Genomic DNA, 17996 nt, shown 5'->3' with positions numbered 1-17996 from the left:
GCCCACACAAGTCTGTTACGGCGACGAGCTGGAGTCAGGTCAAGACCCCGATGAGGACGACGGGCATGCAGTTGAGCGTCCCTGAGACGGTTTCTGACAGTTTGTGCAGAAATTGTTTGGTTGTGCAAACCAATTGTTCCAGCAGCTGTCTGGGTGGCTGGTCTCAGACGATCTTGGAGGTGAACCTGCTGGATGTGGAGGTCCTGGGCTGGTGTGGTTACACGAGGTCTGCGGTTGTGAGGCCAGTTGGATGTGCTGCCATATTCTCTGAAACGCCTGTGGAGACGGCTTATGGTTGAGAAATGAACATTCAATGCACGGGCGACAGATCTGGTTGACATTCCTGCTGTCAGCATACCAGTTGCACGCTCCCTCATTGCTTGTGGCATCTGTGGCATTTTGCTGTGAGACAAAACTGCACATTCCAGGGTGGCCTTTTGTTGTGGGCAGTCTGAGGTACACCTGTGCACTACTCATGATGTCAGATCAGCATCCTGATGTGGCACACCTGTGAGGTGGGATGGATTATCTCAATATAGCAGATGTGCCCACTACCACACATTTGGACTGATTTGTGACCACTGTTTGGGAGGGATGGTTATATTGTGTATCTGGAATGAATTTTAGGTCTCTACGTCCATCCCATGGGGAATGGGAGCAGTAACAAAGGTGTTGCGTTTATATTTTTGTTGAGTGTATATATATGTGTGTGTGTGTGTGTATAGTACTACATTTGTTGTGTCATGATGCAAACATCCCGTTCAGAGGCATTTACCTGGATATTTTAACATGTGAGTGTATGAGGATTGTATATGTAACCCAACCAGTGCAGGGGCCTCCCTACACCCCGGACTCTGCGTTGTGTTAAATTGTGTTGGATTGGGGTGCACCGCAGAGAGACCAGTCGGACACAGGTGTTCAATTTGTGGCTCGGACCGCGCCGTTTATTCGGAAGCAGGGGCAAACACCACTCCAACTCTGCTGCTGGCCCTTCGCAAATCACAGCAAACACTCCGTGACTATCAACATTGCAAAATACAACAACACATATACACAGAATACACATTAAGTAACAATAACCGTGCCTTCTACAACATTCCACGGTCTCCGCGATGAATACAACACAAAACTGATGCAGTTCGCCACTGGCAGTGCTTACCTTCGCAAATCACAGCAAACACTGACCCAAGATGGCGCCCGCGCGAACAAGAAATCTAAAGTACGGTGTCCTGCAGAGGACGAATGGCCAAAATTGCTAACATTTACACCATCTATGCAGCTCAACAGCGACACCTTGTGACTTATTCCAGTCACTACCTTACATATATATATTTCAGATACATTTGGAAAAGTGTACTTAGTTTTGTTGCTCTGCCTTCTTTGCACACATTTGTGTCTAAAATGGAGAAGACATCATCTTGTATTTCTCTCGCTGAGGAACCTCGTATCATGCTACACCAGACCAGACTCGGGTGTGGAGGCTGATTTAAATAGAAGAGTGATGTTGGTGGGGCCCCGCTCAGAGCCCCCGCTCTGGCTCATGCTGCCGCACTTCCTCCTGTGCTCCAACTGCACGCGGTGCTTCATCTTCCACCTCCGCCACCTCCTCTGGATCTCGTTCTGCACCTGGAGAACAATTATTGCTATTAATTATTGCTACACTGGGGAAAAGTTGGCTCGCAGTTATATTTTAAGATTAAACACAGTCACAATGGTGATAAAGAAGAAATATTTTCTGTGGATTTAAACTTTTAAATTGCACCAGTTCCTCACTTCTTGGCCATAAAATTAAAAGCCAAGTGTTACTTTCCCCAGATATTACATATTAATTACTATATGGGTTTATTATTATTATTGTTTTTATTAGGGCTGTTCGATATAACCACATATATCGGATGATGATATGAAAACGTCTATGTTTCAAATTACGCTATTGTTTGTTTTGCAAAGTAAACTGTTTAAGGTAATATTTATTTTATCGTTTTGATGGTCACTGTGGAGTTTCAAGACGTTCTCTCTTTTTCTTATATTTAATATAACCACACTACGGACGGACAAACGACTGTTTTTATGCGTTGTCGTTAGCAACAACGACGGTAAAACCATCGCGTGGCTCTGTCGTCCACTGTTTATTTCCACATAAACCTTTCACAATAAAGCTGAAGATCCTGTTTAGATTTTTCAAAATAAACGGAATCACATGACATAGAATGCAGAGTGTTTACAAAAGAGAAGCTAAAAAGAGCCGTCAGGTGCTAAAAACAAACAAATTTAGAAGCTTAGAACAGGCTTTTCCCCGCAGCACGCGTGGAATAAATACTCACAAAGAGAATTGAGGCCGTTACAACTTATGTAACACTCGAGTCCAGATACACACGCTGAGCTGAAAACACGTCACGCAAGTCGAGTTGCCCGAGATTCACAGAATTTACAGAAAATGTAAAACTTTTGTTATTATATATTATTGTCGGGACGATAAATGCCTTATATCGGGATATGAGATTTTGGTCATATCACACAGCCCTAGTTGTTGTTATTATTATTATTATTATTATTATTATTATTATTATTATTATTATTATTATTATTATTTTCCATTTGATTTTTCAAGAACTAATCACGTCAGCAATGTCTTGTGTACTGATTGGTGTAAAAGTGCCAAAACTCCAGGAGGTTCAACAGTAAGTTGAATTGAAACTGTAAAAATTCCTGGGTGTACATGGGGAAAGATGTTGTATGAGCCTGAGAAAAATTAACACTGGGACCAGGACTATCAAAGAACCTTAACCTTGTGATTCTTTATTAAATGGCCAGTTTGGGCAATTTTAGTTTTTATTTCATATTTTTCTAAAAGCAGGCTTTTAGAAAAATGTTATGAAGCCTGCAGTCCACACATGCAGTGGTTCCAGGCAAAGTGACACTTGTTACAAATAGTGAAGATCTCATATATTGTTATTGTACAGATCTGGGCCTGCCCTGCCTTTGTGTAAGCTCATTAAGAAAAACTTGGACGACTGTTTATTTGGTCTGTACCGAATAAATCAAAGTGATTTCTTCTAGGAATCTTTTGCAATTAAATATAAATGCAATGTTTGTTTCTGTGCCAGCTGTTTACCTAATGTGTTCAGTCATTTTTAAAGTTGGACTATTTCCAGGTTGTTTCTAGGATGGATGGTACAACCACCACACTGCTAATTAGACTTTGAAAAGTTTATTTTCTGTAATTTTGCATGTGAACAGTAAGCTTACATCTAGAAATGACAACATAATGTTTCATGGGTATAAAGGGAAAAATAAACCTTACCTCCCCGTTCAGGAAACAGTACAGAAGCGCTACGACAAATCCCTGAAACAACACGTACAGAAACATAACTGACAGGCTGCTGTTAGTGCATGTGGATATTTTTAGAAGCTTCCTGTTCTAGTCTCTCATACAATGAAGCTGCTGAATGCAGCAAATGATTCTTTAAAGAACACTTTCTTTACTGCAGGAACAAATGCACTGTTCAAATACACACCAATGTTCCTGCCGTGTACAAATAGACTTCTGTGTTAGGAGAAAATTAAAGGTGGTGATTAGACAACAGCTTACAGTTGGCTTTACTGTACCTGAGTAGAAGCAAAAGCCAGCTCAATAAAGTTCCAGATTTCATAGGTCCTGCCGCGGACTTTGTGTGGAAGGAAAGCAAAGAGAATGTAGTGTAAGCCAAAGAGCGACACCAGGAGGAAGGATGACTTGGCAAGTTTCCTGTTGTTTGAAGAATAACAGTGTATGAACCATTAGAATTAAAGTGAGAAAGTCTACAAACCTCTTTGAAAATATCAGACAAATAATAATACACAGACCACTGGGAAAAAATAAAAACCTGTGATCAAAAAGAGCAAACTTAAACACAAATGGACCTCAAATCAAAACTGAAGCAGATGTCGGCCCTTTTGCCCATTTTTAGAATATAAGCTAACATTTTTTTAAATTTTGATCAAAAGGTTGAGTGACACAGAAACTCCACAACACCGATTCATCCCGAATGTTAAGGATGAACGTACATGTGTTTTCTTCTCCAGGTTCTGTGAGTCAGGGCATTCGATTTTAAATAAAATAACACATCTAGCTGCAAACTGCAACACAGGGCGTAACTGCTCAGCTGCACAAATTCACCTCAGCAGCTTGATCTGACTATGTTATGAAGCAGTCTCACCTCCACCTCCACCCCAACACCAACAACATGATCTGATCATCCGGGACATAATAATGTCCCAGATGTATCCAATGGATAAAGTTCATGTTCATATTGCTCAGATTCAACTATTTCACTTAGTCCCACTTTAAAAAAAAACAACAAAGCACAAATGTTATTACTGTGACAGGAGTATGAAGGAATCCAGTGGCTAACTCATGTCTTTCAAACACTTCTTCCATTGCTACAGTGGTTAAACCCGACATAGTCAAGTAGGACCTGAATGATTATCTTATACACATGCAGCTAGAGCTAAGTGGGGAAGTAGCTCACCTTTTATGGTGAGCTTACTGTGGTGTATAAACCCTCAAAGTAATGCATTACTGTAATCATATTGCATTTGTCTACAATGTAAAAATTTATAACAAATACTAAATTCAGGAATCACATTATAGTTACTAATAAAAAAAAGTGCTGCTGCTGCTTTTGTGTTCATCTGGAGTTGCATAGATAGTTAATAAACACTTAAAGCCACAGAATAAAGTATAGTACAAATATGTGTGTGGATGGGTGAATGATGCCTGTAGCAAACTTTTCTCTCCAAGTGTCAGTCCATTTGCTACTTTCCAACCTAGAGCAGGCTTAGGTGTAATTACATTTCCTCTTGTCACCATAACGTTTTCCGAGCGTTCTGACTTAGGTGGAAGCTTTATGGTATTACTAAGATCTAAGGTACTAAAAAGAAAAAGATTTGTGAGCATTTGAAAAGTTTAGTGTTACACTGTTAACTGCAAGTGCCCAGGTACTATTACAAAGTAAAGGTAATGTAATGATTCACAAAGTACTTTCTACATCAGTAAATCACATGGGTGTTTAAATGCAAATTTAAAACATATGAGTAATATTTCATACTTTTATTTGAGTAGTGATACGAACACTGGACCTGTTTAATCAATGTTACTGAACTATGAGCATTTTTTTGAATAAAAGAGGCTTTTCTTATTTTCTGCTAGGTGAGCTGAAACCAATTACTTCTTCCACATAAAAGCCAGATTAATCTTTATACACTCATAAAATGCATCACCGCAATTTCTCTGCCTTCAACACGTCAGTGAAGAATGTCTGAGCACTCAAAGCGCTTTATACAACTAATTCATTCATCCAATCACACATTCTTCTAAGCTCTTAAGTGCTCTATCTAACATTCATACACCATTCACACTCTGATGGATGCATGGGAGAGCAACATGGGGTTGGTATCTTGCCCAAGGATACTTGACATGCAGACTGGAGCAGACTGGGATCGAACCACTGACCGTGGCTGACCTGCTCTACCACCTGAACTACAGCCACCCCACACATACAGTTTGTATGTCCTCTATCTCATTTCTTGCCTTCAGCAAACAAACGTTGGAGTAAAAGGTTTCATTGAAACAACGTTTTGCACCACCCAGCTTCTTTAATTCAATTCGGTTTTATTTTATTCATGTAGTGCCAAATCACAACAACAATTGCCTCAAGGCGCTTCAGAGTCTCTTTCACATAATAGCTGGTTAGCTTTGACTGGGGCCATTTCACAGTTCTGTGGAATAGAAAACTGAAGTAAGTCACTCACCTGTAGTGATTGAATTCATTGCCGGGCATGTCTTGTGTCCTTAGCTTGGCCACCAGTATTTTTAGGATACACAGGAAGAACAACAAGTTCACCTGGAAAACAAAGCAGGCAGAGCTTCAGCTTCAGGCGCTGCTCCCTGGGATGAATGATGCTTTCACACAATTATTAGAAACTGCTGCCTTGCTACAGTGTAAACACTCTTTATTGGATCTCTGCTTTGTTGTTTTTGATGTGACTGTTTCCTGTTGCGCTCATTTCTGGAACCATTAAATCACTGGCCCAATAGTTAATTATATCATAACCCACAGTTTTAATAATGTCTTAAAGTGAAACTGTGTCTATGCTTATCATAAAAGATTAAGTATTTACAGCCATACAGAAATTTTAATACTAAAGATCCACCACAACTTTCTGTGAATGGCTGTCAAGTGATTGCCGGAGAACACCAACATTCTCCTTATACAAGGAAGAACCTGACTTGTCTGGCCATTCCATTTTCATGGAATTATAGTGAAACTTGAAAAAGTGTGATCCAAACCAGAAACCGTGAAATCTCGTCTTCAAAGTACAAATTGCACCTGAAGTTTGTGACCAACACATTTCACAGATACAACTTGTACTGTGAAGGCGAATGTTCTCCATTTCTGGTTTGTGTTGCACTCTTTGCACTTCCAATACCATTTGGTCAGTAGATTGTAGGTCCTTGTATTATGGTCACCAGAAGTTTGCATGAACTTCTGGTTTCCTTAGCAACCTGCTAGTGTCCAGAGCAATCACAAGGAAGCTTTCAGAGCATGCAATCATTTTTTTACAGAAAGATCAACATAAGGAAGAACTGACTATAATGAAGAGTAGAACAGGAAGTCTGAGAATCCACCAGATCCATTCACTCCTTCTCATCTCCCAGCAACTTAAGAGAGGAAACATAAACAAACACGATGTCAGTGACAGTAACTGGTCACAGTAATTGGTCAGGATTTCAAGCTACTGAATTAAATATATGGCCAAAAATATCTAGACACAAAATATTTACAGTTGATCCCACCAACCTATATGTGGTAGTTTAACATTCCCAAACCCAATCCAATCAATCCCTAACTGTGGAGAATAACATTGAGTATCCTGCTTTTAAAGGGATATATAATAATAATAATAATAATAATAACAATAACAACAACAATAATAATAATAATAATAATAATAATAATAATAATAAAAATAATAATAACAATAATAATAATAATGATGATGATGATGATGATGGTGGTAATAATAATAACAATAACAACAACAACAACAACAACAACAACAATAATCTGACAGATGAGACTCAGGGACAGTCGTTTTTTCAGTCTCTTGATGTCAGCAGCTCCAGTGTTGCTCTCCCAGGACTGTACACTATGCAGACCATAAATTAGTCATAGATATTGTCCATAATTTTACAAACACTGAAGGTTCTCAGCTTTTCTACTTGTCCCCTTTTTGTATAAAGCTTCTGATCTTCCAATTTAGTCTGTTGCTGATACAGATGCATCCTGTCTCAGACGTACGATGGAGTATGAGGGCCACATTAAGAAAAAAAAAAACAAGATCATTTTGAGAATTAACTCAAAATTTGGAGATTAAAATCAAAAATCTCTTATGAGAAAAAAGTTGAAATACTATTTTGGGGAAAAAATCTAAAAATAAAGATTACAGTTGTTCCTCTGGGTTAGTAAAATTGTACTTTAGAATCAGTTATAGTAACAAGAAGGGAAATTATTCCTGTTTTAGCACTTATATATGTATTTACCCATAAATTGAGCACTCCAGTTTTCAACAATTGGTGAGGGTGTACTCAGAATAGCGCTATCCACCCACAGTAAACTTTGTAGTGGTTTATTTCTAAATGAAATATTCCAAAATGTTATATTGGGCAGAAAATTAAAAGGATGAATTAATGATTTTACTTTATACACAAATTATGACGGTGCATTTTTCTAATAGGACAGTCTGTATCTGTGACATTGTTGCTCAAAGGTCTACCAGTTACATCACGCTTGCTTTAACATTGTTTTTCTTTCAAAACCTAAAGTTTTTCATTTTGCAAGCGGGCAGCTGACCCACAAATGTATGTATTACTGTAGGGTCTACCTTACAATATAAAGCGCCTTGAGGTGACTGTTGTTGTGATTTGGTGCTGTGCAAATAAAATTGAAGTGAAACTGAATTGAAAAGATTATTACCTGGTTATTAATTTGTTATTAAAAATTTAAAAAGCCAGCTTTGTGTTCTGCAGCTCTGTTTCCTGCCTATTACACAGAAACTACCAAAGGTAACTGAGTGGTAACAATTACCACATTATTAGAGTCTTGTTTCTCCTTGTTACCCTACTATTACCTCTTTATTACTGACTTGTAATAGAAAGTGCTACCAAATATTTTTATTGACGTGGTGCTAATATTCCTTCATACAAGAGAGATGGGTCATGTAACAATCTTCATTCTGAATTTCATCACCATCTCACTCAAAGTTGCTAATGACAGCACTTAATATGGCCATAAACTCCTGTATTTTAAATAACAGTTTGATATTTGAAATGAAGAGAAATCCTAGGAATCAGAAGAAAGGGAGGTATTTATTCCCAGCATGTAATCATTTTACATTTATTCCTTTAATGTCCAAAAACATGTGATCATGTGTACTGTTTGTACTATACAGTTTAATATGTGTTGAGCTTACCCTTCATCTTCATGGAGGTACTTAGCAAAACTCCAGCCACTCATGATAATCACTGGAGAACCTGGAAGACGAGAGAAACGTTAGCGTTTACCTTCTGCTATTATCAATAAGAGGACTATATAGATCAGCAAAATACTGACATCCAAATAAACAGAGTGAAACAAAGAAAAATAATAATAAAGAATAGTAACAGTGACTGCTACTGAGCTGTCATACCCCAGCCAAGGATGATGTACCACGACAAGTGTTTCCTCTGAGAGAACAGCGAGGCGCTGACAAGTTTGTACAGGTAGTAGCCCTCAGCCAGCAGCCAGCTGTAGTTGGCCATGATGCAGTAGTTAGACAGCACAGTGGCAAATTTACAACTGACCTTCAGGGGGCAGCAGAGGGCAGAGAGAAGATAAGCAGGTGTCTGGCACAGTGCACACAGTGTAACTCAGCGTTATCATGGTCATCTTGAAGCATTCTCAATCATCCAGGTGAGTAAATCTCCAAAAGTTGTTTCTGTTCATCTGGATGTTTTCAGTGGGAGAAACATTTCGTCATCATCCAGGTGACGTCGTCAGCCTCCTGTGAAAACCTGTGAAAACGCTACGTCCAGATGAACAGAATCAACTTTTGGAGGGTTATCATGGCCACATAAAACTAAACTAAAACTAGATTTTAAAAAGAAAAGATGACAGCTGAAACATTATTCACTGATACATTAGTGTTTCTACAGTATTTTAAACATTAACACATTTGGTAACAACTGATAAATATTGCCAAAAACTCGACTCTCGCCAAAAATGACCCACAAACGAGTTCTGTTGTATTATGAGTTCTGACCTGTGGTAGAAGATGAATATTGCCCATTTTAATCCACCACACACATTATGCTAGGTGGTACGTGGACCCAAAATATAATACAGTGTAACAGTAACTCCCCAAATTACATTATCAGTTAGATCTCCCACAGGTGACGTGAATCAGTTGTATAAAGACATACATGCTAGTTTTAACTGGTGATTCTAAATTGGCATTATATAATCATATAGTGATTATATTATATACAGTGGATTATAGAAGTACAGCTTGCTGACATTTTCACTGCAATACTTGGACTTGTGGTCTATTTATATGTTGCATCTGAATTCTTCCTCCAACACTTATCTACTTGTGCTGGTGTAATCTAATGTTATAGCTGTTGCATCATCTCCTGAGGATTCGTCTCCTCCTTCTTACACTAATCATTGCTGTCAGAGGTTTTTCTTGTGACACAGATGGGCGAGTGTGCAACTGTTCTTCGGAAACATGCCAGAAATATGCGATGCTCAGCTCTAAACACTGTAGGTGAGGAAAAAGCTCAGCGAAAAACTGATCAGTGCAGCTAATCTTAGTGTGATTCATCTTAATATTTTCCTCCAAAAACCTTGGCTGTGACAGGGCCAGACAAAGAGCAATCCTGGAGGCTTGATTTATTGCACTGTGTACCCTGCCCGGGACAGGGTCACCAGGTCCCTACCCTGGAGCTTGGCCCGGCGTAGAGGCTCCAGAGTGAGGGTCTGGTGACTGAGCCTTAATCCGTATGGCCTGACCAGGCTCTGTGTCCATTCTCCTATGGGTCCACTACCACAGGAGTCTATAGGGGTTTGATACTCTTTGGATTGGGTGGCAGTCAGAGGCAGAGGTCCTGGCATTCTGATGCCCAGCTTCCAAAACTGGCCTGTGGCACAGGGAACGTCACCTCTCTGGTGGGGAAGGAGCCTGAGCTGGTGTGTGAGGTCGGGAGATACCGACTATATATAGCTGGGCTCATCTCAGCGCATAATTCTGGCTGTGGAACAAGGTTTCTGGAGAGGGATGGGACTTATTTCCACTGAAGATCCCCTATGTGAAAGGTGGTGGGCTCCTCAGGATTCGCTGCATGCATATTGGGGTTTTCCCTGGTGGACAAGTGGGTAGCTTCCCTGCACCTCAGAGTCAGGGAGTGGGTCCTCATGTTGTTTTTTCCTCTGTGCCAAATGATGGTTCACTGTACCCAGGCTTCTTAGAGTGGCTTTGTTGTGTGAAGGACTCTAATCCACGGACTCCGCTGTTCTGCTGGGGGTCTGCAGGGTCACCAACATGGGAAGTGATAGTGTGATCTGGGGGGAGTGTGACTGAGAGAAACGGCCTATCTGATCTGCGATGACTCACTTATGACTGGGGGGGAGGTCACTGACATTGAATGTCCTTCACTGACATGCTTGAAGGAGATTCAAAGCTCTTCTTTGCATGTTTCTGCCTTTTGCTCCATTCTCTCTAAACATGATCGCACTTCAATAATGTTGAGGTCTGCGCTCCGGGGAGGCTAAACCCTGACTGATATTTTTTCATTGTGTGTTTGTGTTGGCAGTGTGTTTGAGATCATTGTCATGCTAAAATATGAACTTGCTGCCAATCAGACTCTTTCTACAAGGAAACAGATGGTGGATCAAAATCTGACAGTACTATGTTCATAATTCCCTAAATTTTGACAAGATCCCCAACAACCCCAGTCTGAAATGAACCAACCACGGCACAGCGTCCACTATCTTTTACAGATGACTCTTACTGTTGTGCCTCTTTCCTGATCTCTTGGGATTCATCACTCCATAAAACCCACATTTATCTTTAGTAGTTTTCAAAATGTTCATGTTCAAACTCAGCCTCAGATTTCAATTTGCAAAAAAAGGAAAAGAAAAAATAGCATGAAAGTGTGAAAACCTTTTAAAAAGTATATCTTAAAAACTATAAGATATCATTCTAAAATGAAAAACAATCATTATAACAAACTTTAAACATTTTATTCAGATCAGAGATGGTGCAGCAGAAAATATTCTAAAAATCTGAGACTGAAGGTCTTGAAATTGAAAAACACGCAAACATTTAACAAAATTATTCTCTGATTTATAAAAGTCCACGATCTTGTTCCATCTACTTGTATTTTTGTTTTTGCCATACAACGCGTCATATTTGCTCAGTCAGCATGAAAATGAAATAAAAGTGTCATGTTCTTCATTTTGTATCCAAGAATTTCATATTAAATGCTTTTCAGCGATGTACCATTCAGAAATGGTCACTATAGTGGTGCAGAGCTTGAATCCATAATCTATTTACATTAAACACTTTTTATCTATGACACAAACACAGTAGATAAAAACTGGGGAAAAGCCATGATTGGTGGATAACTTGCTCTACTTCCTGAGGCACAGCAGTGATCACAGGATCAACAGTTGATGCTGTGAAGTAGTAAACTCATTTTTCAGTATCACCCACTTGCATTAATTGAAGAACTTGAAAAAAAAAGTGGCACAGCATTATCTGAATGTGTCTGTCCCCACATGTTAAATGTTAATGTCTTGTCTTGTTAAACGTCTCACGTTACCAAGTCACAACATAGCATGTGCCCTCTCTCTCTCTCTTTGTTAAGACAAAAACAGAAAGTACCGTATAGATGTGACAGTGAAAACTGTCTTCATTTGAGAACAGAACTGCATCCCTAATAAAGATGAGTACGGCTCGGAAGATGAAGGAGAGGAAGAGCTGGACATGGATAAAGTTGCGTGTGCAGTGGAGCCTCCTGAGGATTGTGGGACACAGACATGGATCAAATGTTATAATCGTTCATGTTATTTGATAACATGTATATCATAGATAATGTAAATGTGTATATACATGCATATATTTGGTGGTGATAATATATACATGTTAAATTATAAATTATGTATTGAGAATAGATTATTTAACCCTCTAAGGTCATCGTCACTGGTAAACCTTACCATAACAAAAAAGTTACATTTTTGTTTGTAACCTTTTGGGCTCTACTTCTACTCCAATGAAAAGAAAAAAAAACAGTAATTATTGACAATTATTAACTGACACTTATCGAGTATTTACATTTTTCCACAAACGTTCTTTGCTTTTCTGCAACAGATATCAAAAGTTTAGGGTTTGGAGCTCAGACGGTTAATGTGACAACTGAAGTCTTCATGATTTAAGAGTGATTAAACGTGCTAATTTCTTCTTCTTAGTGAAGTCATCAGTTCATAGATCAAATATATTGTAATAAAAATATATTGTGAGGAATTCCCTATGTTGCATTCATTTCTCCAACAACAAAATTTCTCTATTTCTTCATCGTATTTGTGGCATTTCAGATAAAGTGGAGATTCAGATGCAGCACTGTGTTATTTTGCAACGCTGCAAATGTTTGACTCACAGTAATGACGATTTGTAGTTGGACCTTTAATTACATGTTTTATTATTAAAAGAAAATTATTGTTAAGAAAATAATTATATTGAGTTTTACTAAAAGGGCAAAAATCAGTCATCAACACTTGGGCCATATATGCTTACAGTACATAACCATTTGTAAAGTATAGATAACTTAAGGATTATAAATCTACCCTCTGGATCTATAACTGTGATCTGTAATGATTGTGCTAAGCTAAAAGGTTTGTTGAAGCCTGCAGACTCGAATACTGTACTACTCAGCCAACTCTTCCCTCTTTTTCTACAAACGCTTCACAAATCTACCTTTGCCTGAAGCATTTACCAGTGAGTTGCATAAAAGGTGAGATGCATTCATCAGAGTATAAATGTGTGTGAATGTTGGATAAGAAGCACTTAAGCATAGGAAAAGTGCTTGTGTGAATGGGTAAATGAGGCATGTTGTATAAAGCACTTTGCTCTGGGAGAGTAGAAAAGCACTATATAAGAATCAGTCCATATACCAGACATGCTAAAATTGTTTTCATGGTTCAGCTCTTATCATTTAAAGCTTTAACCTCCTAAGACCTGAACTCTTCCACGGCATGCCATTTGATATTTGGGCTGATTGGGACCCGATCAATGTAAAAACAAAGAAACACCAGATTTTTTTTTTTTTACCCAATTTTTGTTCCTAAGAAAAATGAGAGCCACGTATGAGGACATTCGTTTTAAAATTTGATGGAACAATGGTAGTATAATGTCCTCGTAAGTGGATATCAGGCCCTTGTAGAGCAAAATTGAGTATTTTGGTCTAGACAACCCAAAATGTGATGCCCACATATGTGGACGCCAGGTCCTAGGAGGTTGAAGTGGGCACAGGTGGTGTTGAAAGTTAGAAAAAAAAAATCAGCCACAGATACAGGTTCTCTTTTTTTTCTATAGACTTTTAGATTTTGGCTGGACAAATGGGATGAGAGCAGAGGAACCTCCAGGATGCTGTGTTCATAGTTTAAATGATGAATTAAGACCAGAGTTAGCTGCTAAGGATCTCCATAAATCACTTGATGCTCTTGTTTTCAAAACTTTTTTCAAAAAAAGTGCTAACAAATCAGTATACTTACATCATTGACAAATAGCATAAGTCATTTTATGAGTTAAAAATACTTACACTGTACTTAAATTACTTACACTGTACTTAAATTTCTTGCAGTGCTATTTGTGTCCTGAAAAATACCTCAAAGTTATACAGCCTGCACCCCAGTACAGCATACTTACAGTGTAAGATGGGGAAGTATTGTTTGTTTTTCCAGAAATTACCATGAAATTATGAAGTAATCAACACGCACTTAAAAATACATAGGATGTTTTAAAATTACTTACAAATTACTTACAATATAAGGTGTTTTTTAAAATTCATGTAAATTCAAATGATATTACATTTAGTTACAGGGTAGTTAGTCATGGGCCTAATAGCTCTTATAATGTAAATGTCTTATAATAAATCAAATAACTACTTTCTAATAACATCTGTAATAATTGTGCCTCACACACAGTTGGTAAAGTAACAGACAGTGTTGTACGCAGATATTGTTGTTTGTTAATTCTCTCATCACTGACCTCAGAAGGGAGAGAATAGCAACAGCTGTGATGAGGAAGACAAGGGAAACACTGTAACCCACAGAGTACATGATTCTCACAAACAGGAAGTACCTCTGGGAGCTGTGCACCTGGGAAAAACATGAATATATCCAGTGAGTTCAGCAGCAGCAGATTTTTGCATGACTATGTATCTATTTATCTCATTGGACGAAAGGCAAGAATATTTTTGGTATCATAACTTTCAACACTGCCACAACACTGCCATGTAAACAGGATTAATTCAAACTGAACTGGCAGCCCTCACCCTGCATCTGCAGGGTTCCTGCACGTTCCTTCTATGTGCGGAGAGTGTGAGAAGAGGCAGAGGAAGACAGAAGACTAAGGCTACGTTCACACGTACACGCAGATTTTTCTATGCGTTTGCACCTTTTGTCCCCTCGTAAACGGCGTTTTCGGTCACTGAAAACGGAAAATCTCCATTTTCAAAAAAACAGAATAACGAGGGGATGGGAAACAAAAGGAAAACACAGCTGGAACTAATCTGACACAACGAGAAAGGGAGGAAGCAAAACTGAACACTTTGAACACAGGACAAGGGATTATCAAAAAAATAGGAAACATGAGACACACACTAAGAAGCGGGCTTGACACAAGGACTGGGAGGAAACAGACATGGGGACATAACCGAGTGGGGAGACAGGTTTTGTTACCGCCCCCCGTTCAGTTAGTTCGATGGGTGACTGAGTGCTACAGCATGAAAGGAAGAAGGAAGAGGCTTACTTCTAGAGGAAGGCTTTCATTAAAGCCATACTCGCATGCTATATCATGTGGAGGGTAGGGATCAGTCCAGCCAAGCTCTGTGCAGTTCCTGAAAACTTGCCCTACAGAAATGGAACACATACATACAATGTGTTTTATTGTTAACACATAAAAAACAATAGCAGAAATTTAGGGTTTTTTTTGTAATATATAGGATAAAGGTTAATCTAGTTCAACCCCCTGGAGACAATGAGTGTGTGAATCTAATTATACCACAATCCAAGAGGTTCACTCCAGCTCACCACGGACATCAAGGTAAGACCTACAGTATCTAACATCCCTGTGTTGTTGTTTCTTTGTTGTCAGGAGTGTTGGTCCAGGATCAACATTGCAACTGAACAATCATGTCTTTGTGATGCCATTACTGTGCAATGTGGGGGAAAATGTACTTGTTTATAGAAAACTCTTTTCTGGTAGAAATAGTAAGCATTTCAAGTGTTTTCTTTATTAATTTATACAATATATTAATATATTTATGATACATATAATAAATATATTGTGAACTTGGTTGTGCTGTTATATTAAACTTATGTTAGTTTGTTCATGTTTGCTTTTAATAACATTATCTTGTTTCTTGGTTAATGCTAACTGAATGCTCAGACAGCATCACTGGTAAATTGTGATACTGATTCTAGACTTACATTATTATTATGATGTAGAAACTACAGCAACACAGGGATATCAAATCATGTGACTAACATAGCCAAGCTATGAGTTTAAAAATATGCACTACTGTATGGCCCTACTACTAACCAGTGGTGTGTAGAAATCCAGGACATGGCTGAGACACAACATCTCCAACTGCAGCATGGGGCCAACAGTTAACATGGTCCCACCATCCCCTGCATTCTGTCAAAAAAAGAAAATCAAATTTTCAAAGAAAATCAAATTTCACTTTGTTCACAGCTCAGGTGATTGCTAAAGCACAGCGTGGGTGTGGGAGGAGTTTGGTGAGGCCATGGAAACAGACTTTTGGCTTGAGGCAATTCTGGTGCAGGTGGAGTGCTGCTGACTTCAACTAGCTGGATGGTGGAGGGAATACTTTGATGACCTCCTTAATCCCACTGACACATTTTCTGTAGAAGAACTCAAACATCACTGGGGTCAAGGTCACTGAGGTAGTTTGATGGCTGGGCCCCTGGATGAGGTTTTCCCGGAGTTCCTTAACACTCTGGCTGTGGTAGAACTGTCTTGTTGACACGCCTCTGCAATGTTGCATGGCGATCTGGGGTGGTGCCTGTGAAATGAGAGACTTGAGTGATAGTTTCTATATTTAAGAAGGGGGACTGAAAGGGTGTGCTCCAACTAGAGGGAGACGGCTCTCCTCGGCCTCCCTGGGAATGTTTGTGCCAGGGTAAAGGAAAAGAAAGTTTGTCCATTAGTCGCACTTCAAATCCAGGAAGAACAATTTGGTTTTCATGCTGGACCAGCTCTTTATTGAACTCACACATTTTCAAGTGTTTATGGGAGTTTGGCCATCCAGTCTACATGAGTTTTGTAAACTTGGGGGTGGCATTCAACAGCATCCCTTGGGGTATACTTAGGTGGTGCTTAAGGACTATGGGGCCCGTTACAAGCTACAACCGTGTACAATTGTGACAAGAGCTTGTCTGAAATGCCAACAATAAGAGGGATTCATTTCTGGTGAGGTGCCCTTTTTAGTGAATTTCTAGGTGAAGCCAAGTGACTGAAGGCTTGCGCGTTGGTGGCCTCATCGTCTCATCTGTCCCTTTTTTGTAGATGATGTGGTCCTGTTGGTTTCATCAGGTAGTGTGAGCATCGAGCTCACACTGGAGCGATTTGCAGTCTATTGTGAGAGAATGGGAATGAGAATCAGGTCTGAGTTCATAGCGGTCAGCCAGAAAAGGCTGGAGTAGCCACTTCGTGTAAGAGAAGAGTTTCTTCTCCAAGTGGAGGAGTTTAGGTATCTCATTTGATCATGAGTGAGAGATCCTGACAGATGGATTGGATAGTGACCGAAAAACAAGTCGGGGAGATTAATTTTCCTCAAAGTTTTTGCTGGGCTTTCCTCTAGAACAGAAAGAAAAGTGAATAGTTCAGTGTGGCTCATTCAAGACAGGCTCAGAGTAGAGCCACTGCTCCTCCACATCGCAAGGTAGTGATGTGCGGATCGATCCTGAAATATCGATTCCTCCGATACCAATCATTTATGTTCTAGAATCATTTCTCACATTAAAATATCGATATTTTAGTAATTTAGGGTTAATTTGTAGTTTATCATTAACAGGAACACAGTAGAAAGAAACTATAACATTCGGATTTTCTAGATTCAAAGGAACTACTTCCTCTTCCGCCTTTCATAGTCATGTGCGAAATACGGCTGTATAAATGTCTCGCAGCCCCTTGGCGTGCGCACTCACGACAATGGCTGAGCGTAATTGTGCGGATGTATTTTACCTCCACAAACAGCTGAGACGTGGTTTGCAATAAATGTGGCAAAAAAGTGAGGTGTTGTGGCCATACTTGCCAACCTTGAGGCCTCAGAATTAGGGAGACATTCAAAAGGGCTGTTTGGGGGGATAAATATATTTTACAGTGTTTATTTATCGGATAAAATACGTTAAATGTCACCGTTATTATTGGCCGGCCCGGAAACAGCGGGGGTGTCCAAATTCAGAGGCTGCTTCCACCTGAGGACCGGCCTTCGCGGTCTAAAGAAAGCCGGGTAGTATACGTCACGAGCTCCCTCGGTGGAGTGAAACTCTGCCGTCTGTTCCTTGCTCTCTAAAATATAACCGGGCGCTGACGTAAACTCTCGACCATCTCTCACTTCTGTTTAATCATTTTCTGTTTGACGTTTATTCAGCTGTGTGAAAACCCCGGAGGAA

The 17996-nt window shown here is 39.4% G+C and overlaps 1 protein-coding gene across 1 annotated transcript; it reads right to left on the bottom strand.

Annotated features, from left to right (window-relative positions):
* Nucleotides 1-1452: 1452 nt before the first annotated feature.
* On the bottom strand, nucleotides 1453-16366 carry LOC146615574 (secretin receptor-like). Its single transcript, XM_085373696.1, has 11 exons — nucleotides 16190-16366; nucleotides 15901-15996; nucleotides 14347-14456; nucleotides 11965-12097; nucleotides 8731-8884; nucleotides 8515-8575; nucleotides 6634-6703; nucleotides 5794-5885; nucleotides 3610-3748; nucleotides 3305-3346; nucleotides 1453-1626 (listed from the first exon to the last, which is right to left on the bottom strand). The coding sequence occupies exons 1-11, from the start codon at nucleotides 16364-16366 to the stop codon at nucleotides 1453-1455; spliced, it is 1248 nt and encodes a 415-aa protein (XP_085229822.1).
* Nucleotides 16367-17996: the final 1630 nt, after the last annotated feature.

The sequence above is a fragment of the Diplotaxodon limnothrissa genome, linkage group LG16, assembly GCF_057381915.1.
Source record: "Diplotaxodon limnothrissa isolate DT_005_m linkage group LG16, D_limnothrissa_male_GT1.1, whole genome shotgun sequence".
In the NCBI taxonomy this organism is placed as follows: domain Eukaryota; kingdom Metazoa; phylum Chordata; class Actinopteri; order Cichliformes; family Cichlidae; genus Diplotaxodon; species Diplotaxodon limnothrissa.
Note: the sequence above shows the minus strand (reverse complement) of the source record. Positions and strands in the feature narration are given on the sequence as shown.

What these genes read in the sequence shown, in the direction of transcription:
- LOC146615574 (XM_085373696.1), bottom strand. Translation starts at nt 16,366, where the DNA reads ATGCAACATTGCAGAGGCGTGTCAACAAGACAGTTCTACCACAGCCAG. An exon ending in GCTATTCTCTCCCTTCTGAG is followed by an intron (nt 12,098 to 14,346) that starts GTCAGTGATGAG and finishes CACAATCCTCAG; the next exon opens with GAGGCTCCACTGCACACGCA. An exon ending in GTACATCATCCTTGGCTGGG is followed by an intron (nt 8,576 to 8,730) that starts GTATGACAGCTC and finishes CTCGTCTTCCAG; the next exon opens with GTTCTCCAGTGATTATCATG.